The 27,584-nt window shown below is 39.1% G+C and overlaps 1 protein-coding gene across 1 annotated transcript in view; it reads left to right on the top strand.

Moving 5' to 3' along the window:
* The window catches only part of THSD4 (thrombospondin, type I, domain containing 4), a 283,839-nt gene that overhangs the window by 102,386 nt on the left and 153,869 nt on the right, over window positions 1–27,584 (top strand). The window contains exon 6 of the mRNA XM_009885750.1: window positions 6,372–6,508. Coding sequence (XP_009884052.1) covers window positions 6,372–6,508 — 137 coding nt within the window. The remainder of the gene's footprint in view (window positions 1–6,371; window positions 6,509–27,584) is intronic.

Genomic DNA, 27,584 nt, shown 5'->3' with positions numbered 1-27,584 from the left:
CCTTCTTCCTTCTTGGCCCCACGGGCTTCGGTGGGGTAACCAAGAGTGTCAGTAACCTGCAAGTCTGTCACTGAAATCCCACAGCATTGGTGAGCTCTAACTAAAGAGGATGTTACATGGATAGACATGAGCACATCACTTAAAAGTTTTTCCAGTGTCTGCTATGCCCCATTACACTGCCTGTAAAGCAGATTCATAGCTTTTATCATTAGTAAATACTGAATTACAACCCGTGGCAAGCTAGGCCCTGAAAATAACCGAGCTATGCGGAGACAACTTGTTCCTGGAACAATTGGTTCTGACACATCGTGGGTGAGTGTATCTTGGCTTGTTACGGACAAGCACTGAAGTTGCCTTTACAAGGCAGTGTGCACACAGAATGCAGCCTAATTTAAATTTGCTTAATCCCATAATGTAGTATTAGCATGAATGTGATACTTGCTTGCCAAGAGCGTGCATGCCACTTCTCTATGGGCACCCTCAAGGCATGTTTCTCAAATTGCAGAGCTTGTTATTAACTATTTTTAGATGTTTAGGCAAACTTACAAAAACTGACAAATGCTAAAAGCATTCTGTAATGTTCTGTGCAGAACTAGAACTGCTGCATAGATAACAACAGGGAGTCTGAATCTCACATTAAATTAAATTTGGACGGAGGAACCATCAGGAAGAGGTTGAACATTCCAGTCCCTACCTCATGGCACTGGGAAGGTGAAGTTTCTTTGCTGTATCATTTATTCTGGCTGCACCTGCAGCTGGCATTGTCTGTGGTGGGAGAGTTAGTGTGCGTGCAGTGAGGCACCGTACGTGTCCGAGCAGCTTGCAGTGTCGGGGGCTGAAACAGAAAGGAGGAACTTACTGCATTTTGTACGGGCAGTCCGTGTACGGTTGTGCGCAGTGTCATTAGTTTACTGATCAGTTGCATTTTGATTTGATTTGCACATTATTTCCTGGGGTTTTTTGGTTCTGCGGCTATTTTTAATTTCCCTTTGAACAGCTGAATACATTATTTAGTAAATGTATTGCAGTTGGAATGCCCTTTCTTGTAACATTTTTTCCTAAGAATATCATTAGATTGAAATTCCTTGCACTGGCAAGCTGCCCGTTGAGCTCTCTCTGTATCTCTTCAAGCTCACCGCAGAGCAGCTCTGCCGCCAGCCAGGCCTGCCCCTCCTCTGTGCCTGTTCTCCTGCCTGCCACATCTCCGTGGGCCAGAGGTCGGTGAAGGTGGAGGAATGCGTTGGAAAAGGAAGGGAGTAGCTGACATGAAGTCCACGAGCACCCCCGGCACGTGCTCTGGTGCAGCCTCTCCCTCCTGTTCTTAAGGGGTCTGTTGGCCTTGACCGGCACCCAGGGAGGGCGAGTTTCATTTGGGGATCTCTGCTGCCAGCTGAGCTCTTTCAGGGCTGCTGCTGCGTAGCATAAAGAACAATGAACTTAATTGGGCTGGAGAACTCCCTTTCAGTAAAATTTTGACATTTGGAAATATTCTTTCTCAATGAAATGCAAACAGATCTACTCAAAAGCTTCTGCAAGTAGGAATGTTTCCAAAGTGGTGACTTTCTGCCTTTTTAAACATTCACGGGTTTGAGATTTGGGCGGGCTGTTTTTTGCGGACATTAATTTCTTACACTTTCATTTAATGAAATGAATGAGGGCCAAGATCGATGCGGCATGAGAGTAAAATTTGGCAGATTTCTGGCACAGAGGGGCTGATTGACCTCTTGTGCCAGGTGGCAGGCGAGGGCACGAGGCAGTCGTTATTTCCAGCGCTGTGTAACGATGCGGGGGATTTCCCCCAGCAGCTGACCAGCCCTGTCAGCGCCTTGTGCCGGGAGCATGTCATGGGCTCATACAAACTTGTGTTTTCCTAGTTGTGGGATTAAAAGGAGTTTAGGATTGCTGTGAGCGTCAGCCTGTGAACCCTGGGGGAGGAGAGTTGCCCCGTGCTTGCGCTGCGGCCTGGTCCTCATCAGGCCGGCGGAGAGGCCTCAGCCTGGAGCGCTGCTGAAAGGCCTAGTTTGAGCTCCAGCCATAGATTGTAATGTAGTAACATCTAAATCCCTCTTTTTCCCTTTAAATAATGGACGGGTGAGTTGCACAGTTGAATTTTTCTTCTCAAACCTGTACTGCACTGAAATCTGCAGGGTAGATTTAGATCAGATATTAGGAAGAGATTCTTTACGGTGAGGGTGGTGAGGCACTGGCACAGGCTGCCCAGAGAAGCTGTGGCGGCCCCATCCCTGGAGGTGTTCAAGGCCAGGCTGGATGGGGCTTGGAGCAACCTGGGCTGGTGGGAGGTGTCCCTGCCCATGGCAGGGGGGTTGGAACCAGAGGATCTTTAAGGTCCCTTCCAACCCAAACCATTCTGTGATTCTAAACAGGCTGTTTAGAGGAAATTAATTGCATTGATATTTAATTGAGATTCCAGTTTGATCAATTAAATCACTGTTAGGAGGATAAAAGCAACTATAAATTAAGGTATGGGTTACCCCTCTTCCTCTACTCTTGCATTCATTTTGACTATGGCTTACTGTGTGAACTTGATAAAAAGCACTTCAGAAAATCAATTTTCCTCTTTTTCCAGGTTTACACATATTTGTCAGTACACATGCAAGGCAAAATATGTTCTGTGTGTGAATTTTAGTGCATCAACGAATAGACAAATTTACTGGAGAGCAGGTTGGGTTTTGTAATTAACAGTGTTACTGCTGGTAATGACAGACTTCAGGTTTTGTCTGGAACGGTAATGATTTCTAAATTAGTGTCCATCTGCAGGACTTTTGTGTCCTGGTAGAACATGTAAAAGGGTTCATTTATGGTAGATTCCCTGCAGTATCTGCTCTGTGGCGCAGAACAAGTGCTGTTTGGACTTAAACATGAGGTCTCAGTGCCCCTATTGGTGAAGTGGGAGGTGGCAGAACTGTGCTGTGGTCCCATTCTCGCCTGTCTGGGTCTTGTTCCTCGTAAGGAAAGGTGGAAGGTCAGTTTCAACTTGAGAAAAACTCCCAAGTCTAGCAGTTCAGACAAGCCCAGGATATCCCTGAGGTGCTTAAGGCTAGTTGGGTGAGGACGTTGTAAGAAAAGTACTGTTGGCTTTTTTTTTTTTTTATTTAGATACTTTTTCAGTCTGTAAAATGAAACCCGAACATTACATGTTACCAGGATTATTTACTAGAGGCACCTCCTTCAGTTAAATCAATAATGAATACGTCTGGCACACCCTGCACGGGAGCATTAAATTTCACCCAAGTTCACCATTTAATAACGTAGAGTAAGGTGAGAATTTCCGCAAAGACTTGGTTGTGCTAAGGTGGGCATGAGAATGAAAAGCAAATACATTAGGAGGTCATGTAAAACAGTACCTGTATAGTGAACTGGCTTAGTAACTCTGTTACCCGTAAAAAGAGCCCATTTTTGAGTGGTGGAAATGTGTCTTGCTGCCAGCTAGTTTGGAAGGTCTTCACCTAGAATCCTTACTCTATTCCCTGAGGTCAGATAGATCCTTTTGTAAAGTCTGGGATCAGATGACAAAGTACTAAAATGTGTTGCCTGTGTGGAATCAATCATTTCACAGCTCATTGTTTAATTGACATTTTATGTCCAGTTGCCAAGCCAGTAGTGTAGCTTGACCTACAGCTTGAACTATAAAAGCTCAAGAGTTGTGGCAAAATACTGGGCAAGGGAGGGTGTCAAGATACATGTGAGGTTAATAGGCAGTGGAGTAGTTTTTACTAGTGTGGTGTCTTGTTTTACAAGGGAATTCCAAAATGTGTTTCTTCTGCTGTAATTTATGCATAGTAAATACACAATGCTTACATAAAATCCTTATGGGAAATGCCTCACATTCAGTAGTGGCAATTCAGATTTTGCTCTTCTGAGATGAAAGGTTTTTTCAGATCTTTGACATCTGGGATGTCTTTAGGTAGTAGTAGTAGGTACATGACTAACGAAGGCAGTGCCTTACAGTTGCTCATCCAAAGAATCTGAATATCAAAGACCAAGGGGCTATAGGGTGAGGTGCTCATATAAACTTTTATTCTGGTGTACATTTATTGTTAAGGCTTGATTTTGGGGTGGTTTTTTTTTTTTTTTTGGTACTGGCCAAAGCCAGTGGCTGTTCTAATATTTCTTTTTGTATGAGCAGGAACAGTTCCTAATAAGAAAGAATGAAAGACCAAAGTTATGAAGTAGAAGTCATGTTTTACAGAGCAAGGAAGATCAATCTGCTTGTGGTTGTTAATATGCTTCATTAGCAATGCAGTCGGCTTACCTATCAAATAATAAATAAAGGAAGAGATAGGTCCAGGAAAAAATACCATGCTTCAGCAGTTCATTTCTTCATCTTTCTGAGTAGCATAAAACTTTTCTTGGGATCTAGAAGGCAAACTAAGAACTTCAGGAATAAATATTTTAAAGGATCAAAACGAAATGAAAGATACTAGGAGGAGGAAGAGTACAGGAAGGTGAGGCTTCAGGATGCATTGAAGTGAAGGGAATCAACATAGAAGATAAGGACATTTCCGAAACCCTACAGAGCTAGTTTGACTTGATTTTAGGGAGTGGGAAGATAAGAAAATGTACACTGCAGAGGTGCTGCTTGATAGCTAGTGTTGCAGGTTGTAAAAATAGGACACTTTCTGACAGAGAAAAGGACAAGTTGATTACAATTGTAATGAATCACTGAAGCTGGATTATATTTATTTGAGAATTCTGAGAATAGTTATGTGTGAAGTGACTAAGCTGCTAAGAATAACGCTCAGTTTATCATTAAAACTAACTGTTATACTTGGAGATTGAACTGCAGGAAATACCTCACTTTTTTCTTTTTCTTTTTTCTTTTCCTTTTTTTTTTTTTTTTTTTCAATAACTAAGCAAAAGCATGTCCTTGAAATGATAAGCTAATGAATCTGTGTTAAAAAAGCAGACAATGCAAAAATTGCCTAGTTGAGCATGTCTTGCAAAAAGGGAACTAGGTAAACAGATCTTTGACCTCACTTAAAATTACTAGAGGTTTTTGAGGATTTTATCAAAAGATTGCCAGAGGCAATAGATGATGTGTATGAGTGGCAATTAAATAGCTGCGTGATCTAAGATCCGAATTTCAGAATTGGTCTGCACTAATCCTTTGTCCACACAGGGGTAACTTAAGTTGAGCTGAAAGTTTGTTACTTTTATAGAAAACAGATGTTAAATATATATTTGAAATAATTGCATGTATTTATTTTGGCTATTTGTTACATCTTAACTGAAGATTAAAAAATACACTTAAGAGAAGTAGGAAATCCTGGCAATACTGTGCTTTGGCAGCTCACTGTGGTGTGTAGTGTCTCCTTTGACAGATGAAATCGTGGGTTTCAGTTATGTTATAGGGTATGAGCTGGAGCTTGGTGAAGTCAGGGGAATTTTGGGTTTTGGTTATGGCAGCAAGGAAAGTATTGTCAAAAGAAAAAGGAATTCTGTTTGTCCCTCAATGCCACTATGTGCCAGTGCTACTCTCGATTGGAAAGAAACTGAAGGTATTGTTATTTGAGTTGGCAAATGGGGTAATGAACTGTGTGCAACTTCAACCTGACAGATGATTTGAAATAGACTACACAAATGTGTTAACAAACTTGACAGCGTAAGATATGTGGAGTGTTAGGCTCTATCTGTTTAAGTAACAGATTTTCACAGGAGATGATAGTGTTTCTTGTCTTCTGTGTTCCTCTGACCCGGAGTTCAATGGACTGATTTCCTTCTGCTTCTTGCGTGTCAACAGAGATCGTGAGGTTTTGAATAATGATGCGTTTTATATAATTTTAAAAATCAAAGAGTTGTTCTTGTCTTAATTTTCTCTTGAACTAAGGGATAGTCGCTTCAAGTGCAACTTGTAAAAACGAAGAGGAAAAGATAATGGATTTTTTTTTAAAAATTGCATCTAGCTTGTTTTATGTGCTGCTTAATGCTAAATGTTAGTATTTGATGTGAACTGACCGTTGACTATATGTGAGCCTAACTGGATGCACATCTTTCTGATTACAGTGTAACTTTGCTGACACTTAGGAGTTAGGAACTGTCATAACATCTTACTATGTTTTAAGAAGACTAAATTTGGCAAAATTTTTATAAAGCTAAAAATACTCTTGGTCATTTAGGAAAATATCTGTCATTAAAAACGGAGATACTGTTTAAATTTTCGTACACTATGTTGGAATGCTTACCTTGGAGTTGGTTTGTTAATCACCATTTATTTGTTGTAGTCATTCACGTTGCATTCGGTTTGCTTACTTGTTTCTTCCTCTTAAACCTCAGTGTTACTTGAATGGGCTTTTCCTTTTCAAAACTACTGCTGTGGTCGTTTTAACGGGGACCTCTGTCTCTTTCCACAGTGAAGGGAAGTCAGAAGTGTGAGCTGAATTGCCGTGCGATAGGCTACCGGTTCTACGTGCGACAAGCTGAGAAGGTGATAGATGGGACACCCTGTGACCAGAATGGGACTGCCATCTGTGTGGCAGGGCAGTGCAAGGTACGGCTGCTGGCTCGAGCAGGTCTGCCTCCGGGCTCTCTCTGCCGAGGTTGAGTTCTCTTAGAGGCTGATACCACTGTACCTGTGAAATGGTGTCTTGAACGTCTTTATTTTTTTGAGGTAGATGTGAAAAATGTTAAATTTGTTTATTACAGCTTTAATTTCTTAACTAATGTTTCTTTCTACTGAGAACAAACTGCGGAATGCTGAAAGGCTGGATTCAGAAGGTGTTCTGGCCGCAATTAAGGTGACTTTCAGTGAGCTGTTTCCACATATTTAGCTTTCTATGGAAGAGATTCCATGAAAGAATCGGAGCAAAAAGATTGCAAGCTTAAATAAGAGAGACATATAATATCTTTCTTTGATTAAACTTTAAAGTGGAGATACTTTTTAAGTCTGCAACATAGTGGTTTATTCAATTATGTGTTTATTTTGATTACTTTTTAGCTGGTGTTAATGTAACTTTTCTAATTTGTCCATGTTTGCTATTTTTAGTAATCAGGTCTTACTGGCTGTCTGTTTACTCAGCAGTGATGTTCTTGTAGAAAATACCTCACTGAAAGGTTTTTTTTCAAGGGTTCAGAAGGAGCTACTCTGTTGACTTTTGGCAGTCTGCTGTGTAGATTCCCTTTGTAATGAATAAATACCCTGCTTTCTGCAAGGTGGCAGCAATTTTAAACAAATTGTTATGGTGTTTAGAAAAGAAAATGTTTGTAATCAAGTAAGGCTAGTGGAAGAAATAAATTTCTAGCAAGGGGCATTTGTGGCTTGGCTGATGGTTCCCATATATGTTGGCAAAAGAAGCAGAAGTGGGTCAGATGTGACTCATGAACTCAAATAGTGAAAGGTCAAGTTCAGTTTAAATAGTTGGTTTGCCAGAGGAGATCACTTATGATTACAACCTTTTCCTCTGCGTGTCCAGATTGCTCTTACTTGTGCTCATCTGCACAATGCCATGTATCTTTCTGCTCTGTATTTCTTAGTGCAGGCAAGACCACAGCTTTGAGTTTCCTATGTAGATGATAGAGCTATGTGAAGTTGATTATTCTTTAAAGCTTTCCTTGATCGCAAACCAATTCGTAAAGGGCCAGAGATTTGTTTTAATTACAGTTCTGATCTATGACTCAAAAATCTGAAAAATAGGTTTAGTATACCAGTTGTATTTTCCCAGTGCTGTGCAGTTACAAAAGTGTATACTGATACATTTGTATTGGAGGTCTGGGACAGAAAGGAAAGGCAGCGTTTGGCAGCCTAGGAGGCAAATGTTCTGAATGCTGAAAATCACCCATTGCCTGCGTAGAATGCCACTTCCCAAAGCTGCACATAAAGAAACAGCAGGTCAGGAATCCTCACTGGGAATACGTAATTTGGGATTGATAGAATTGGAGAGTAATTCCGGTTGTAAGGTACCTGAGAAGGCCATGGATTTCAGCACTCTACTCAGAACAGGGCCCCTCTATCAGACAGCTCTCGTGGCGTTTTTGAGGTTGGGTTTTGAACTTGTTCCAGTGTTTGAGCAACATCATGGTGGAATCTTTTTCCTCAAATTCAACTGAAATTCCTCGTGCTGCAGCTTGAGGCCTTGATCTCTCAACCTAGCGCTGCACTTCTCCGAGAATCTGGCTCCATCTGCTCTGTTACCCTCCCTCCCATTAGATGTAGACAGCAGTAAGATCCTCTCCTAAGGCTGGGGGTTCCTAGGCTCTGCTGATTTTTTGGTTTGTTTTTTTGGTTTTGGGGGTTTTTTCCTTTCTGTTTTCTTAGGGCGTTGAAAATAGACCTAAAAATGAAGATCTCTGTGTCTATTTAAACTGTTCCTCAATGATGCTTACTTAATGCTCAGTGAAGGGATGTAGTCCATCATTCTTACAGAGTTAAATAGAACCTGTTCTGTATTGGTGCTCAGTGCCTTATAAGCAATAAATTACCGTGAGAAAGCCAAGATAAAGCAGGTAAAGGCACTGTTATTCTGTGGGCTTTGTAGTGGTTCTTAGTACAGCGAAACAGAATGAGTGGGTGAACTGGGAGAAGCTCAGGGAGTGGCAGAGCCCTTAGGTGCGGTGGTGTTAACTGCACTTGTGTGGAAGGCTGGACTTTGGAGGCTTTGGGAGATGCATCCAGCTGAAATATTAAAAGGTTTGTGTTTTTCTTCTGAAGAGGAACTTAATTCAGACATTCTCCAGCTTCTTGGGATTAGTTCTTTTGGTCTGTAGCAATTCACTCATTGTTCATTACTTGCACCCTCAAGTAAAGTTGTGAGGTGGATGTCAGCTGAAAGACACTTGCCCTGTTCAACCATGCAATAGTTACAGTGAGTTTTTGTGTGTGTGTAAACCACACTCTTATTTTTTTCTAAGTTTTGAGGTAGTATTTGAGGGAATATTCAGAGATACATGTGTAAACTAAAGGAAAATACAGCATTCCAGCTTCACAGTGCTTCGAAGCACTGTTGTTATTGACACAGTTATTTTTGTTCCAGTGATTTCCACGGTTCAAGTGGAGCTTTACCTCCAAATAGTCAATAGCATGTTTGCATTTGAGGGAAGTTGATGACGTTATGTCAAATGAGATATGCTTCATTATTCTTAAAAGTATTTATGTTTCAGGATAGATTTGTCTATATTAAAATAAATTACTTACCTTGCTCCTTTTTTTTATCTGTTCCATATATCTCATGTTCCCTATAATTTAGGGATGAGTTAATCTGATACACAAATGAATATTAAGTTGCATATATTGCCTGTCTCCTTGGACTCTGAGACTTTGTATCCCAGTTGTGTAGTCAGCAAAACTATTAAAAATAAATAAAATAATTTTACTTAACACTGCTATTATACACTGTAGGGTGAACACGGATGTAGCTGAAGGATGTAATAATTAGAGAATCAAATAATTTAAGTTTTGTACTGTCAGATGCTTAGGAGAATATTTTTCTGAAAAGTTGAAAGCATTTACAGTTAACTGAACATGTTTCTCGAGTAATGAAGCTTATCCAGTCTCAGTAGTAGGTAGCTCTTCCTTACCTGCACATTATTTCAAATTTTTTTTAAGTCAGATAATTTAAGTTAAGCATCTAACGAATTTATGGTCTCTATCACCCTCTGTTGGACATTTTGCTGCGTTACCAGAACACCAATATCCTTGTGTTAAAAAACATGACCATTTTTTCTGGTTAGTATTTTCAGTTTACTTTATTCTTAGAAACAAACGATGGAAAATGTTGCTGTAATAAAAATAATGAAAATTACTTAGAGACAGAGTAGAGAATATGATAGGGACAGCTTTACCTTCACCTGAAATAAAAATTAAACACACATGAAGTGAGGTATTTCTCACTTCTCACTTTTTAACCATTTATAACGTTATGCAAGGCAACCAGAAGTAATGTTAGTTAGAAGCTCTCAATATGTAAAATGCAGTCACGCATGTTAACACTCAAAATACATTAAAGAGAAGTTTTGTCTTCATGTCAAAACCAGAATGTTTAATACATTAATTCTCTCCTTTTTGAGCTGTTAACCAGTGTTAGATAGAATAGCCTTTTAAAACTGAGGTGGTGTTTAATCTTATCAGCAGAAATAAGCTATAGCATACAAGAAGATTCTAAAAACAGTAGTATGTATAAAAGTCCTTCTTCAAGCCTGATGGTTGTGGCCAGTACAATATCATGGCAGCAGGCCAGAGCAACAATATATTTCTGAGTACCTCTGAACAGCATCCCAGGAACCATTTCCGTGCTCCCAGAGAGTGTGTTTTCTCGTTGTTGGCGGTTCTTGTGTTCAACTCGCCCCGAGAGCTGGAAGTAAAAACTTCATAAATTGTCCAGCACAAGAGGTGATATGTAAAAGCTCATTTTTAAGACATAGTCCTTTAACAAAACTTAGTATGTTCTTATGATGAAATACCCTAATTTTTGTTGGGGTTTTTTTTCCACTTTCTTATTTGTCTATGACATTACAATAACTAGCACATAGAATAATGCAAGTAGTATAAAAAAAGCTCACTCATCACTGAAATTATGTACTTCCTGGTGTAGACTAGACTCTGAATTCTAATGAAATGAAACCTTTTTAAAGCAATTAAATAGTTTAAAAATAAAACTAGGCAAAATAGGAAGAACGGGGTGATGTTCTACCTTTGCAGATGAAAGAAGTATAACAATGATCTTGGTAATCAGTTTTATTATTCATGTGTAAAATTTTTTGCAAGCACATTTAAACAGCGTTCTTTCTGATTAATTTTGGGAAGTGAATGCAATTTTTCATTGACAGTCCTATTGAGTTCCAATTCTGTTTTTTCAAAATTTTTATTTAGTGCCACAGCTGATTATTGCTAATATATATGCTTTGAATATGTTTCAGTATTATTGAGTATGTGTCATTTGTTTTAATACATATTCTATGCCCCTCCTAACTCTAAATTTTCACAGTTAAGTTGAGGAATGCCTATGGATAGGGCTTCTTTAACTTGCTGTTTAGCCAGAAGTGTGTGTTTTCTTGTTTTGAGATATTTTTCTGCTTGTTTTAAATCAGTGTATCCTTTTATGTCTTCTGGAGCCAGTAACTTTTTAATTTTAGAAGAAAAATACAAGTAGAATATTAAGGAGGTTTTAGTAAATAAAGCAAAGTATGAGGAAAGAATGCTCTTAATAATTTTGGCCTTGACCATAGATTACTAAATGTACCTCGAGGGAAGTATGTTGCATGGGTTATTTGCACGCACCTAGGACACTTCTGCTGGAAGAAGCCGTTCCCGATACTTGGGCAGGTGTGAGCACTGGCTCATTGTCATTTTGTGGACAGAAAAAAAGGTTATTTGTGAGCTGTGAAGCAAATTGGTTTTGCAGAGATGTTAGTTACCACGCAGTGGCGCACTTCACAAAAGTATTATGTAGCATTTCAGGTAAAACTTCATTTGGGTGGGAACTGTAGATAATCTTTTACAGGTACCTGAAACAAATATTTTCTCTCCTGATGTTTGTATTACATTTTCTCTTGCATTGTCATTTATTTTCATTTTCCAGTTAACTTCTGAAGTTAACTGAAAATATCCAAGCAGCTTTAAGATGGACACAGGGAGTAACGTCAGTAGCAAAATGACTGGCAGTAGAGATTTTACTTGCCTTTTAAAAAAAAATTGCATCAGATGTTGAAATCCTTGCAAACTTCATAGGGATGTCACTTAGGTCAGCTATAGGAAGCATCGCCAAGCCTGCTAAATCTCCATCAGAAATACATGATTAGGCAAGGAGCTCCCGTCTGGAACTCTGCTGATGGGTACTAGTGTCTGTGTAGCAGACCCATAGGTGGCATTATTGTTTTAAGTTAGGGAACTCTTAATGACTGTAGGATCAGAGAGACAGATCAGAATGATGAGAAGCATGTAGTTTCCGTAAGATAAGGTTATTCTCATGACTCCTGTATGTTGGAATATCGAGTAGTCCTATGGTTGTTATTGTAAGGGTAAAGAATCTGTTTTCTGTAGGAATCTCAACTTACCTGTGTAGTGTTGATTGCTTTCACTGAAAAAAAAGGGTCTGAGGTAGATTTGGGTTTTGTGCGTGTGTTTGTACACGCACTTTCCTACAGTGCTAGCTAGCTTCTGTGAAGCTTTTTTCCTTTTTCCTTAGGCATTACAGTGTTCATTTTTTATCAATAACAATGTAAGGAAGAACCTAATACCTGGATTACCATAGCAGAAGCAAGGGCACGTGGGTATCTATATCTGTTCTTCAGCCGAACGGCAGAAAATGTTTGTGGTTGCTTTTCCACCTTGCTTGGTTGCTCAGAAGAAGGGGGGCTGTTCTTCACTGCACGGGAACTTTGTAAACCTCTGTGTCTTGAGATACGAAGACTTCGAAAGCAGCCTGAGCAACTGTACTGAGTGTAATGTTGATCTGTGCCTCAGTGGCATGCTCTGGCCCTTAGTCCATTGGTATTAGCCTAACTGGCACGAAGGCGAGCGAGTGAAGATTGGCGTCAAGCATCACTTGTATTTGAGGAGGACCAACTCTCTCTAGTTACTTGACCTTATCCTAAAAGGGGCCATGAAATAGTAGATTAGTTATGCTGTTTTTACCATGGGAGCCATCCTGTTAAGAAGTTGTGTGCTGCAGAGAATTGTCACCAAGGCTTTGCCCAGGACATGATCGCACACAGGATACACTCTATGGAAGCAGAGAACTAGATTTGGGAGCCTAGTGGCATTCAGATGCTGAAATGCATTTCAGAATCAACTGAAAATTGAATCTCCAGTTTGTTAATGTTCAAGGCTTGTTTTTTTTCTTACTCTTTGTTTGGTTTCTATCAACAGTAGCTGAGGACACCATGCTCTGAGCTCAAGACTGTTTCAAGAACTAAGTAGGATGCATTCCAAGAGGCAAAACCCAGCATTTTGCCAGGTCTTCATTTAGTTTTGCTCATACTATGTATGTAGCCTCTGTTGAAGGCTTTTTCTTTTAAGGAAAAATAGTTCATCTGTAAAATATACCATAAAAGTGAAATACTATAGTTGCAATAGAATGTGCTCTCCTTCTCTCTGCCTTTCCATAGATACCAGTGGCTGTTGGAAAGAGGACTCTTCATTGATTCTTTTCATAATGACTTGCTAATGCCAAGCGTGTCCTTAGGAAACTCCTGCCTGGCATTAATAAGGCGTTAATGGAAGAAACAAGTTCCTGGGAGTTATTTCTTAACTCCTTTTGCCACTTCTTCCCTTTGTTGGCATAGTTTTCTGTTAAATGTTTACAGAGGTAAATGAGTCTCTGTAAGGTTTCTTGACCTAAATGTCTAAAAAGTCTTTCTGCCTTCCTCCATCTATAAAGCAACACTAGATATTTTTTTTTGGCATGTGATCTTTGGCCATGACCTAATTTAAGTTGCTTCTGATACCTGATACACAGCAGCCCCAGTCACTGCATGCAGAAGATACTGAAAGGGTAACTTTACTACCTTTGAACTGAGCTAAAACTGATGGAAAATCTGATGATAGGAAATTGTGAATAGCAAAGCATTCAAGTCAGTTAAGTTCGAACAAAATGAGTAAGCACTAGATCTGTGTATTTGTTCTTTTCCCCTTCTCTATCAGCCTCTTGTCCGGAGAAAGACCTCATAATCCAAAGGATGGAGCTCCTCACTCTTCCACAAAGCTGCTATTGGAACCTATAGTTCTTTACTCTTTAGTCTCATTATAAATAACCCAGTAATAGAGATGTTATCAGGCTCAGGTGTTACTTACAATGGCATTTAACATATTTATCCAGTCCATATAACACAGCATTTATGCTGGTGCTGTGTTTTGTTGGGGTTTTTTGTGGTTTTTTTTTTTCCCCCCAGTTTTAAGCCAGTTATGGTGGGACAAACCGTTTTTGATTCAGTTTAAGTTAATGTGGTATAGGTATGGAATAAAACCTACTGAAATAACCTTAAGCAGGCATGAACATTTTTAATAAATTTAATTTAATGAGTGAATTTTCCGAAGATCTGCATGTCATAATTGTGTACATAATCTTTTTTTTTTCTCCAGCACTTGGAATCCCAAAGCAAGATTTCACTGTTTTGTTGAACTACAGCCTGACAAGAAACTTGTGAAAAGACACAACATAGTTCAACGTTAAAATTTGGCTTTACAGCTCTAAGTACTGGAGAAAAATCTTATCACTGTGTGTTAAAATGTTTTCACCGGAGCTGATGGGGAAAAGTAAAATAAAATACTTAAGCTAGAAAAAGCCTGATTAAACAGACTTTTTTCTTAAGTGATAAAAAATTCCAGTGTCAAATATCTGACGTAAAATCTCAATCTTGAAAAAAGTCCTAATCAGAATTCAAAAACTTAAATGCTTTGTAAAATTGTATTTATCATTTCAAGTTCCATAGCATATTGATAGAATGTGTAATTAAGGTTAACTGATGCTTATAATTGTATGAAATATAATTCTTCTTTTAGGTCAAATTATCTAAATCATTTTCTTAAATGGCAAAGAGGAAACAGCTTCCTTATGTAACTCTGAAGATTCAAAGAATTAAATACTAGAACTTCCAATTATATCTTACTGCTATAGTGTTATGCAATTATATAAAAATAAAATGAAGTTAAAACTGTGAAATTTGAAAGAGCCTAACCAAACAAAACCCAAACAAACCTAAAATGGTTTGACACAATGTCTTCACGCTAAAATGTTTTTCAACTGCTTTGCCATAATTTGCATAGCATATTGCTTGGAAAGTGTTTGCTTTACTTCAGTTTAGAACAAAAATGGATGCTGAAGTGTGCCATAGAATGGCTAATCCAAATTCCTATTATCTCCGTGCACCACTCTGAGTCTCTGTTCTCCTGTCAAATGCAGTCAGATAGATGTGATCTCAAAGCTACTCCTTTTCCCCAGTCCCTTTCCAGAGTACTGATGACCATGTTCTAACAAAACAAGCCGTGGTGGCCTGCAGTAACGGGGTTGCAGCGTGGTGCTGCGCTCACAGGAGAGGCAAGCTGGGGAACAATGATGGAAGCTGTGCCGTGGCTGAGGTGGAAGTCGTTTGGTTCATGCGATGTCTCTTATGTAGGAATTAGTAATATATAGTTAATGCCTTTTAAGTAACCAAGAGAACCAAATCTGGTTTGTGTTACGTTACAGCAGTTCAAAGAAAGAAAAAATACAAGAAATTTCAACCCATTGAAATTCATTCAGGGGAGATGGGAAAGCAACTGTAAAAGGGAATCATGTAGCTGGTGCAAGACCCCTCTTCTGAGGTTAAATAGCAAAAGGAAGCAAAGTAATTTAGATTTTATTGCGAAGAAACAAAGAGGCTGCAGCAGAAATAATGTTCTGAAACTCAGATGTAAGGGATCTGTTTAGCACCTGGACAGGCAAGCAATGGGGAGAAAGTTATTAAGAAGGGGACTGACTGCATAAATATTCATTCTTGTTCTCCTCTTTAGAACGTGGATGAAAACTTCACAATTATTCCTAAATTATTAAAAAAAATTATATATTATATTTTAAAAGCCCTGACCTGTGTTTTTAGTTAGAGAATTTTTCTGTTTTATTGACTGGATTGTGTTTCTGGTGCTAGAGATCAGAGCTTGGAATTGTTCAAGCCATTTGACTTTCAGCATCTCTGTGTGGTGATTTGGTTAGGATTCCCAAAAAGAGTTATAGATTCCACTTGGCAAAATGTAGAGAGAGATCCTGGCACCTTGATTAGATGCCTAAACCGAGGCATGTCAGCAGTCCCCCAGCAGAGCGAGTGGTGGTGTGGCTTATTCTCGGTGCTGTGTTGTGTCCGTAGCCGCTGCGCTGCACCCCTGAGTGCGGGCTTGGGCTGTGTCAGCGCTGTGCCACTGTCCCGGGGACAACTGGGGAGGGGACTCGTGCCCTGCAGGTCATGTGCAGAACGAGAAATGAAGAAACTGTTCTTGAAACTATTGTTCTCTGGTAATGCTTATACTAGAAGGCTGTCACTGTAAACGACCACAAATGATTTTGTCGTGATAAACATAGGAAAAGCCGGGGGTGGAGGGGAGACTCAGTTGGACAGTCTTAGAGCAGGCTTGGTATGGTGTGCCGTACTCTGAGTGTGTGCTTTCTCTCTGCCTGCTTGCTGAGTGGCTCTTAGTAGAGTCTAACATGCAGCAGGCTTGGAATCTGCAATAAGACTTCTATAAGTTATGAAAAATAATAATAATTTTTAAAAAGGCAGTGTATGTATGCTAGAGACCGCTTATGTGCAGATTGAAATGTTCACATGGCAGATGGGGTCAAGAAGTAGGAGGGACGTGAGTCATGAACATTTGTGGAGAAAAAGGCTTGCATGTGTGAGGATTTATGAGGTGAGTGCTAAAACAATAATTGAAACAGTAAATGGAATTAGTATTTCATTTTGGTGGGTTTTGTTGCTTTCTCTGTCAGTTTGAATCCACGCTGTCTCCCATGATGTCCATGGTCTAGAGATCAGCTTTTTCCCATTGTTTGCAATTGGATAACCCTGTGCTGGTTTGTGGCAGCACCTCCTGTGTGCTGGTGCGGTGGTAGCACTTACACATTTGACTAGTGATGTTTCAGAGCTCATCTTCAAGTCAGAGTTCTTAGAAATACAATGATATATTTATTGCCTAAAGTTCACTTGTTTTTTCTTTTATACCAACGGGTGACAGGTTGATATTGGTAGTATTTTAATTACTGTTACTAGTAATAAAATTACTGATAAGATGGAAATTTTATTACAATTCAATAATTTCAGAAACTGTAGGATTTAGACATGGTAGGATTTTTTTGGTTAACTGTAAAACTACTAAAAATTGTAATAAACTATCAGGAGCTAATAACCCAGAGATCTTAATGAAAGTAGAAGAATTCTTAGAAAGTGATGACAGTGCAGCTTAATCTGACCTAAGCTTTTTTTTACTAAGAAGCCAAAGAGTAAGTAAATGCTTAATTTTGTTTTGATGATTTTGGGGAGCAAATTGAAAATCCTAATAAGAACTATAACATATTATTCCAGAATACTTATTATTTAATCAGGAAACTGGAACAGCAATCTTGGAAATCTAGTCTGCAGGAAATTAGGTATTTAGGCTTTGTTTTCATTTGACTACATTATAATAGCACTTTAGAGCCTGGAAAGGGTCCAGTATGTTTTTAGGAACTTCTCTTCAACAAAAATTACCATTTTGATAGACTGGGTTGGGCAAATTTGTCACATGAATAAATAAATCCTTGGGAGGAAGGTATATATAGACAGTAGTTCTATGTGTACATATATTTTTCTTTTTATGTGGACACTTGCGCAGACATACACAGATGCACCCAGAGCAAATAGTTAAGGAGCTGTTCTGTATTAAAATATGCTTCAAGTGTTGTCTTACTGCATTAAATGAAAGCCACAAAAAAAAAGTACTACCGTGTTAGGAACACAGAAAAATATTAAATTTGCAGTAGTGTATGTGTAAAAGAAGAGACACTTGGCAAGCAGGGAAGTTCAAGCCTTACCCGTATCTAATGGGGAGATGAAGCCACTGGACTCTGTCGAGTGGCTGGTGGGTTTGCTCCTGAGAGCTGGGATGGATTCAGGTCCCTGGTCCAGTCCAAGAGCAGGGCTGTTCTGCAGTAGATTTCCTCCGTGACCTTGAATATTTCATTTAACCTCTTTGCTTAATGTCAGTACAGCACTGTGTAAGGTTGCCCGAGTGTGTGCTGAATGTGTGAATGGGACTCAAAAGCTCTTTATCAGACTCTGTAGCCCTCTTAAGAATCTATTTTTTTTAACTGAGGTGGAGCCCAATAGTATCATGACTTTCCCCCTTTGGGTGGCGTGCTGGGAGCTGGCTCTTGTATCCTCCACATGATGCATCTTTGTCCCATATGTGCTCTTAATGCCTAGATTCTCCATCTCAAAAATGGCAATAGTGTGGTAAATCCTTGTTTTATAGGATAAATACAATTTGTGAGACCTAATGGTAGTGAAAACCTTCTACACTGAAAACGTTATCAAAGATTGGAACAGGCTGCCCAGGGAAGTGATTGAATTACTATATTTGTATGTAGTTAAAAGCCGTCTAGATATGGTGCTCAGGGACACGGTTTACAAGTAGGCCGGGCAGAGTTAGATAATGCTTGGACTTGATGATCTTAAAGGTCTTTTCCAGCCATAATGATTCTGTGATTCTATGAAGTGTACATAGGGACTGGACTAGTAGCAAAGTGTTGCACTTCATTGTAACAAACTGGTTTTTATGTACCTGCTATATGTTTTGACCACATCGACCTGCAGGAAGTTGTGTTTTGCCCCTGAACAGAAAAAAGGTGTGGGAGAATGTTATCAAGGAGAACAAGAATGTGAGTCATAATCCTTTGCTGAAACCAGAGTTTCAATTTTGATGCAGAAGCTCATGTTTACAAGATGTTTACGAGATACAATTTAGTTTCACAGGAGTTTATGCGGAGTTCCCTTCAGTTTAAATTTCGCATTGGTTAAGTTTTCCCATAAGGGTTCACATTGGTTACACGTTGGTTTCACGTTGGTTAACTTTTCCCATAAGGGTTTTGAGCTTTTCTCAAAAGCTCAAAATAAAAGTAGTATTCTGGATGTCATCTGGTACCACCTCAGTCTGAAATTTAATAAGATTAGATCAGGGATTGTAAAACAGCATATACAGCTAGATCAAAATGAACTTGTTCAAACTTGGTTGAAATTGAATTTTTAACAGAACCTGAAATTGGCCAGACTTTCTTGTAGCCTCACAGTGAAACTGGAGTCTCGATATTGATGGTTCTCTATCTTTTTTTTTTTTTTTTTTCCCCTCCACAAGTGCCATGGTATTTGACTTTTCTTTAAGTCCTGCAGACTGGAGTCACACGAATGTATGATAATTTAGGTTTTCATTTAAAGTAATGTAAATTTCCAGCTTCCATAGTTGCTGAGAGAAACAAAAAACTGACTAGATCATACATTTCACGGTCAGACTTCACAAAACCAGTGAGGTGTGTTCCAACCCTTTTTAAAAATATTATTACTACTACTATTACAAGTCTGTGCCCTGTTTTGAGGCCCCAAACACTTTATTATTGTAACAACAGGTTTTTCACATTGGCAGAAATAGTGGCAAAAGTTGAACAAAACAAGGCAAATGTGATGTTACTATCTAAGATTGACATATTTAGTCCTTTTTATGGCCACAGCTTCTCTGCAGTCACAGCAATATGCTATGTTGTTGCTGATGAGGAGATAATCCAATTTCGTGGAATTCTGACAATATGGTATCTTTGAACAAGAGTGTTTATACCGTGCTCAATGGAGGAGTTGTCAAAATGCGTGTGAATAACTTCCTCTTTCCTCTTTGTTACAAACAGTGACACCTGATCTGTTCAAAGTCTCTTGTAAAAACCGACTTGAGCACGTGCATTGAACTTGATAGATTTTCTTTTTAAATTGTGGTGCATTTAAATGTATCAAGAATGTCTGCCGCATGACACTATTAGCTTTGTAGTTTGAGGCAGCTTCACCTGGCATCTACGTGCATTTCATGAAATGAAAACTTGGCCAAGGTTCAAGTTGTTGTGCCCGCAGTCAAGCAGTCTGAATAGTTCACTGGCAGTATTTTAGTATAGTTTGGCTTGTGTGTAGTTTTAACAAACCCTGGGTAGTGGAAATTAGAAACATAAGTATGTATGTATCTCATAGCAGGGAAAGATGACTTGGAAAGAAAAATCTGCTTTCTTCTATAAAATAGAAAATATTTTTACAGACATGCTTGAGCTGTGCCTATAATTTTAGTAACTGCCATTTGCCAGGATGTTGACCTTACAGAAATTAGGAATGTCAGAGACTTGTTAGTTGCTGATGTTGGGCTGTTGTTGATGCTCTTTATATGTAGTCTGCCGCCTTCTCCTCAAGTTCATGAACACACGAGGAACTATGATGACAGAAGAGGGAATACGCATATTGGTTTGGTTCCTATGTAAATATGAAAAATATGTGCAGAATACTAGTGAGCAACTTCAGAAACTAGTTACAAGTAAAATCATTTCTCTAGTTCCAACCTTTTCTGTGACAGCGGCACTTTCTTTCCTTTCCTGTCCATGTTTCTTTTCTGTATCCCAGGCTGTTTTCCGTAGAGAGGTGTGAGCCTTCACACCCAAGTCTATTGAATTTATGTAGGTGTTTCAGGTGTGCATTGGTGATATCTTACAAAACGCAAGGTGGAAGAATTGCTTAGCGTAACGTTTTTGAAGGGGACTAAGTTCCTGCTATAATGGTAAATACATGTTCTTACGAAGCTGATGCTTCTTCCTTAACACTGTTCCTGAATTACGATTGCAATAAATGAATGTGGTCCTGTCCTGCTCTCCGGGAAGGGTTGTTTTACACCATAGCTGTATCGCTGATACGTGCTCTTCAGCACACACAAGAGTTTTGCCCAGTTTAGTAGGGTGGAAGGTATGACGAAAGGAGGAATTGGGATTCTCTAGTTGTAACTTAGTTGATGCTTCTGTCAGTGATAATCAGAGCAGAACCAAATCTAGACCGTTCTGCTATAGATTTGCAGTGACACCAGTAAGAAAGAGCATTCTGTGGAGGAGATAACGGATGATTTGGAAGTCTTGCACAGCTTGGGTAGTACAAGAAGGAAATGTGTGTGTTTCACATGCGTGTGCAGTACACGAAATAGCTTGAAGAAAACGTGGCTTTAAATCAACTAGTATTTGCTAAGGTTTGGAAGTACTTTAGGGGTTGGATGCGAGACCACGTTATTGAAGATTAGCTAAAAACCAGTAACCACCTGTAACTATGGTGCTTGTTTGTGTCAAGTAAGAAATAATGCAGCCTGGAACTGCTGCATCTAGAGACTTAAGAAAATCACATTATCTTTCATTTGCTGTGGGCGAAGGGTTATACAACAATTGTAGCTCTGTTCATCTGTATTAATATTAAATTTCAGTAACCAGCTGTAGCTTGAGTATTGATTTTACTCATATTAGAAAATGAATTTTCCTAAAAGAAAGTAACCTTTTGAAAAAATGTCACCTTTCAGAATAGCTCTTTTAATTTTTCTAGCAGCACTCATGATCCAAACCAACATGAGCAAGGGGCACTGACACGGTTCCCTTGAGGTAGCTGACAGAGGGAAAATTGGCTAGACATACTTATCAGAAGAGAACCCAGGCCTGCATCTCAACAAGTTCAGTAACAAATTGAGGAACTTTTAGCAATTTCATTGCTGCTGAAAGCTATTTTAGGCTAAAATGAATTATTTCAGCACACTTCCGTGCTGGACGTTGAGATGGTGATCTTCTGGAGAGAGTCAGAAAGGTGGCTTGGACCTCTGATTTCTCCAGCTGGTCCATCAGGATTCAGGAGAACTTTTCTGTTGCTCCTGAGGAAGTTGTGACTTCAGTAAGAATACTCATTGCAACAAATAGATGATACTGGAAAAGCATCCTCTTGTTGTTTTTTTTGGTTGTTTTTTTTTCTTTTTCTTTTTGGGATGCAGTGAATGGTGAATTGTTTCCTTCTCAGCAGCTTCTTTGGAAGCACGCAAATTTTGAGATGCCTCTCTGCTGAAGAGGGTGTTAGTTGCTATTATTCTATGAGGAAACAGTGGGTAGTTTTAGGAGCTATCAATAATTCTACAAAAACTAGTAAATACAAATCATGCCTTTGAATTCAGTGCAATAAATACGCGTGAAATTTTTCTGCGAGCATTTCTATCTAGTGGGTCACATGAATTCCAAAAGAACACGTGGCTTGGATGTAGGTTTTGTGCCCACCTCCCCTCCCCGCTGCTTTTGGTGATGTTTGACTTCAATGATTCTCCATTGCTTAGGTGTATTTTAGGGACATTAAGCTATTTTGATCAGCACTTGAATCATCTTGAGGTAAAAATTCTACATTTTTGTCTTTTTGAATGTTTTTCTTCAGGCTATTCAAGTCAGATACCACAGATCCATCCAGGTAGGGCTTCTGTTGTTTTTGAAGGTAAATTGGATGGTTGAATTCAAATAGATGCTCTTTTTTTTATGTTGCTATGCTTTATTACTAGGGTGTGTTCAGTGAATGAAATGTGTTTTAATGGTTTTTATGTGAACTAGAAATGTACTTTTGGGTTTTCATAACTTCCAGTGCCTAAGCACAAAGACCAGTATGTCTTAGCCATTGCAGAACATCTTTTTGGGTGTTTGTGTTAATAGACCAAAAGCTGAAGAGGAACTTGGCTAATCTTTTCCACTTTTTTTAAAGTAAAAGTTTGCACATTTTTGCAGTTAGTAAATACTCTTGTTTCACAATTTAAAATTCTCATAAACAGTTCACATAGAGAAAAGTGTGTCTTAAGGTGTCTTTGGTAGTAAAATTGGAGAAGGACTGAATGTGAAATATTAAGAGATTTGAGGAATTAGGCATTCACTAAAGCTTATTTAAATAAAATATGAACACAGGCAAATTGGACCCTAAATTTTGGGCCAGACGACTGCTTCTTTTTAAAGTATTCAAAGTATTTTCAAGTATTTAAAGTCTGAATACCCAGCTTTTAATCCTTTAAATAGGTACAGTGGCCTGCATGGAAGCAGCCTAAAATGTCTGTATTCTTTAAGACTGGAAAATAGTTGTCCTAATTGTATGCGTCTCCTACCGTGGCAAGCCTTCATTTTAAGGGGATTGTTGCAGTTTATGCTCACCTTTCAAGAAATGGGGCATGACTGAAAGTCTTTGACCTCTGGAAATCCTACCTGCAGAAGGATATTGTTTTACAGCCTATAGGATTTTATTAAAACAAATAAATTTTATTACTGCAAGATGTGTTTGTGTAGGGTTGGCTGCATGTGGCAGATGCAGTTTATCTTACGTGCCCGCAGTTTGTTAAGCCCCGTTGCCAACTCAAAGTCACGGTGTGAGGGACTGGACATCTGAGCTCCGGGGTGTTTGCAGCGGAGTCTTGGACTGCTCCGAGGTCATTCATCTCTGTTATGGACACTAACGAATTTCTACAGCTACTAAGGCTAGACTGCTGCTTGGAATTGCTTTTGGGGGTTTGTTTCCCCCCTCTGTTATACTTATAAGGCTTAATTTTCTGTTCTCTAGGAGAGCAAGGCATGAAAAATAAGTTACTGTTTTACAACAATACTTGTACATTGTGATTTTGTTCCCCCTTCCGTGCAGCTCTGAGATCATTGCTGTTTTCATCAACAAAATCAAATGGGATGAAATAGATTCTGATATCATTGTTTCTGTTTTCCTTGTGTTAGTTGCTGATTCTTTATTCCAGTCTTCATTTGATTTCCGCCCCCACTTTCAGTGATAAAGGAAGTAGTAAATTTATTTATCAAAAAAAGGGTAAAGCTAAGAATTTTTGGAATAAAATTTCTATATAAATGTCATTGCTTGTTGCATATGATTTTCCAGAAGTATTATCTTGCCTGTTCAGTGTTTCTTCCATCAGTAACAGAACTTGAAGATCCAACAGATTCATTGCAGATCTCTAGTAGTCTCAGCTTTTAACAGTAGCTTTGTGGAAAGTATACTTCATGGATGCTTCACTGTCCTTGTCCTGACAAAGATAGTTCACAGGACCAGGCACTGGACAGAACCGATTAAACCAGCCCGAAAGTAGATCACGAGTAGCGGCATTAACTCACTGGATCTTCCTGCACTATCAGATGCTTGCCTGCTATTGTACAGTGCTTTTTAAAATGCGGCCTTCCAGTTCTTGTTGCTTAACCTTTCAGTTGTACCAGGTACTTACAGCAGCATCTATTTCTGTATTATTCAGGAGCCAGAGCAATCAAACCATGATGTACTTTCTCTGAGTCTTATGTATTAGGAGTTTAAAGCCCTGTGTTTCTGTGGTTGTATTACTTTTAAATTCTGCACTGCGATATCAACCAGATGGTGAAAACAGTACTTAAGAAAAGCTTCAGGCTTATTTTTGCACTATGAGTCATTGTTATAAAATGGGTTCATCTTATTTATTTTCTCCTGCAGTGCAGCTTTGCTGAGCAAATTAGAAGTATAACTGAAACTTGGGACCACATCCCTCAGAAAATGTTTTCTGTAGAGTTGTTCTTCTCATGTTAAACTTTTTGGTAACTGTTCTATAAAAAGGTATAAAAATCTTACCTGCCAGGCATTTGGTCATTTAAAGTGTCAAATGTCTTAAGTTCCATTCTGAGAGAGAGAAAATTATTCCAGTCTTGTTAAATTGAAAGCTTTTAGTTTTGTTTTTATCAGAACCGTATCATCTTTGTCTACCCTGCTTGCTAGGAAGTGTGAGGGGGGCTCATCAGTCTCAGAAAAATCTCACTCTTCATGTTTTTTCAAATAATCTTAATAGTATGAATGAAACCATTACCACTTCATGTACTGGTGGCTTCTGCTACTTTTGCCACTAATCTCTTTTGAACATCAGTGATGCAAAGGGGAAGAAGTCAAAAGTCCTCGGTTTCACCACGTATGTGGTGTCCCAGCTTGTCCTGGGTTTAACTTGCCGTGCAGTGCCAAGAGTGAGCCTGGCCTGGCAGTAGCAGTTCCTGAGTTTCAGGGACATTGTCATGATTGTTCTCCCCTACCCCCCCCACCCTCCCCCTTTTTTTTTTTTAAAAAAAAAAGAAAGGTGTAAAATCCTTTTTTTTCTGTGCAGTTTTTATAACTCCATTTTCTTTATTGGTGTCCTGGTTTGAGGTAAAATGGGAACAACTTTGTTCCGTAACTTTACTTTTTAGCTAGGCCTCTTCTAACTACTGAAATTAACAGCATATTGTGCAGGCACTGTTTGCTCTCAGAGTCATGAGACCTATGTTATAGCTGATGCCAAGGAACGTATGCATATCTTGCTTATACTTATTGCTCTAACCCCCAAGGCCAGCTTACTTTGTTATTTGCCCCGTTGGAGGGTCGGAAGTGGAGAAGCGTAGAGGGGTCCCACCTGTGGGGAGGAGTGGACAGGACAGGTGACCCAAAACTGACCAATGGGGTATTCCATCCCATCGGCCTCAAGGTCAGTATAAAAGCTGAGGGATCAAAGGGTCAGCCCTCTTTCTTCAATGGCCGACATCTGAGGCAGACTCTGTCTGTTCATCTGCCTTTGATCCCGATCCTGAACGCAGATCTGGAACCCAGTTCCCATCTGTCACTGAGTCCAGTCTCATGCCCGCCGGTTATGCGATTGTCATCCTGGGAGCTTGATACGGTTTTGTATATATTTCATTATTTACTTTTTATTTTCTTATCAATATTTCATTAAAGCAGTTTAGTTCCCTCTAAACTCTTAAGTCTCTCTCTCTCTCCTCTGCCTCTCTGAAGAGAGGTAGTGGGGAGCATCTGTCGTTCTGCCTGAGTGGTCAATCCACCCAAATCATGACAATTGGTTTAGATGTGAAATGATCTTATCTTGGGTGAGTCTTCCAGGCACCTCTTTTAGTTCTTCAAATACATTGCTTTGATATTCCTGTCATAAAGCAGATTCCAGTGAGAGAGGCTGTGCTTAGAAATGAGAAATACTGTTTATAAGATTTTGTAGCCTATCTTGTTTTGGCACAAAATATTGCAGCTATGGAGCATCTGTAGCATTTAAACTGCAAGTAAATGCAAATTAAAGTAGATTATTTTGTTACTACAATTGTTTCAAGGTATTCTATTGGAAAATGTTGAAAATGGGTATTTTTTGGAAGCATTTTCTATTTCTTACCAGCCTTAAAGGTGATTGAAATTTTTTCCAATTTTGACATCATAGTGAACTCAGTGGGATTTGGAGCTGTGTCCCATCACTTTGAGAATTGTCCCAGTCACCATGCTGCTCGATACACTGGGCATGGTGTTTGTTACCTACCAATACTCGGACAGCTATTCCGCTTCCTACAGGAGTTATGGCTGTTACTTGGAGTGGAGTCCCACCTTCCAGGTGAGTATCCATTGCAGGCTCTTGAACATTTCTCTTTCTTGTTCTTTGCCTCAGCGTTGAGTGACTCCCACAGAAAACACTGAGGAGTTTAAAGCGTTATTCCACATTCAGATCAGCTGTATTTGCTTGAGAACACATGTGAACATTGTGGTAAGTCTTGCTAGATCTTGGAATTTCCACAGCTGGTTGCCCTCACTGTGGGCATTGAGGAGTAGGAGGAGAGGTCACTGCCAGTATCCAGCACATTTTTTCAGTTAGCCTTTTACTTAATTTCTTTTATTTCAAGTGCTTTTAAATGAAATGGTTATTCTCAAATGGAATGCATTTTAGTTTGAACCCTTTTTAGTGTCCCTTTTTGGAAAAAAAAAAAAAAGAAGTGCGTTGTGCTTATTTTAAAATTGAGCCAAACTGTATGCTTTTTACATTTCTGTAGAGCAGACAGAGAACTTGTAATCAGTAAAAAAATTAAGTAGACGTGGCAGTAAATTTTTAGTTGTTGGTCGAGCAGAAGAGAGGCTGATATATGTGACTCTAAAAGATTACCTGATAACGAGGATGTAGGACTGTGTGACTCCACATGTTGCTGTGCGGTTCATCACAGCATCTGGCATTACAAACTTATTTCCATTTTTTGAGAAAATTTGTGTAAATATTCACGTAAGGATTTGTAAAGCTCTCCATTGAATAAAACCCAGGGAGGCGTTGAATTCTTCTAGAAGCTTAAGCTGCAGGACTGAATTGATTACATTAGTGCAGCAGGTTGAAATTATATTCCAAATTTAGACTTAACGTATGTTGTTGTGAAAATATTTTAAATTAAGTTCAGCCCATAAGAAGAGGGAGAAGTTTCAGTGCTCAGCAGCATTGGGCAATTATGTTCCTTAGTAACTGGATGAGTTGTGTGAAGCAGCATAAATGCACCTGGAGAAAATGCTTGTATGCCCTAGCATTAGCTGTTCCTTTAGTTATGATTTCCAGCCCCTTTGTTGAATGAGTGTGCTTAACAATGCTCAGTTTAGGGTTAAAAATAACGGTGGAATTCAATAACTGGGTTCCTGGTTAACTCTTGATTGTTAGGATTTTCTGTAAAGATAGTTAAACAAATTATTTTTGATGTTGTGCATATTCCCTAGAAAGCTGCTGTGCCTTCTTAGTTTTACTGAACATTTGTTCTCCATTCTGCTTATTTCCTTTTTTAAGGGCTTGGGTCCAGGCCAAAGAGAACAATTATGCTTACATGGGCCTTGATTCTTAACCACATGCCTAAGTAAGCAGTCCCATTAAAGTCAATGGGATTACATGCATATTTGGAGCTAGGTGCAGGCTGAAGTCTTTGATGCATTGAAGCTTTACTGACTGACTGCGTATTGTAACACAAAACAGCTTTTCCAAGCACAGATATATTAATGAAAATGCTTAACTAATGTATCTCGCAGGGGTAGTCAGAAATACATATTTAGTAGGGAAAAGAGTTACACAAGATGAAAAAATTAGTAATTAAGGACACAAAATCCTCAAGGAATAATGAACGCTGCTGTTGTGCTGAAATGGGAGGTCCAGCACATGCTGCATTTTCTAGTCTATGTCAGTGGGGGTAATTGCAGTCAGCCAGCACAGAGAGTTACGGTGGCAGTAGCTTATCGTATCTTGAACAGCATCATTCTTAGAGCTGGCAGTTATTCACGTGGGA

This window comes from Charadrius vociferus, unplaced genomic scaffold (genome assembly GCF_000708025.1).
Source record: "Charadrius vociferus isolate BGI_N301 unplaced genomic scaffold, ASM70802v2 scaffold325, whole genome shotgun sequence".
Taxonomy (NCBI): Eukaryota; Metazoa; Chordata; class Aves; order Charadriiformes; family Charadriidae; genus Charadrius; species Charadrius vociferus.
This window is presented reverse-complemented; position numbering and strand designations above follow the sequence as displayed.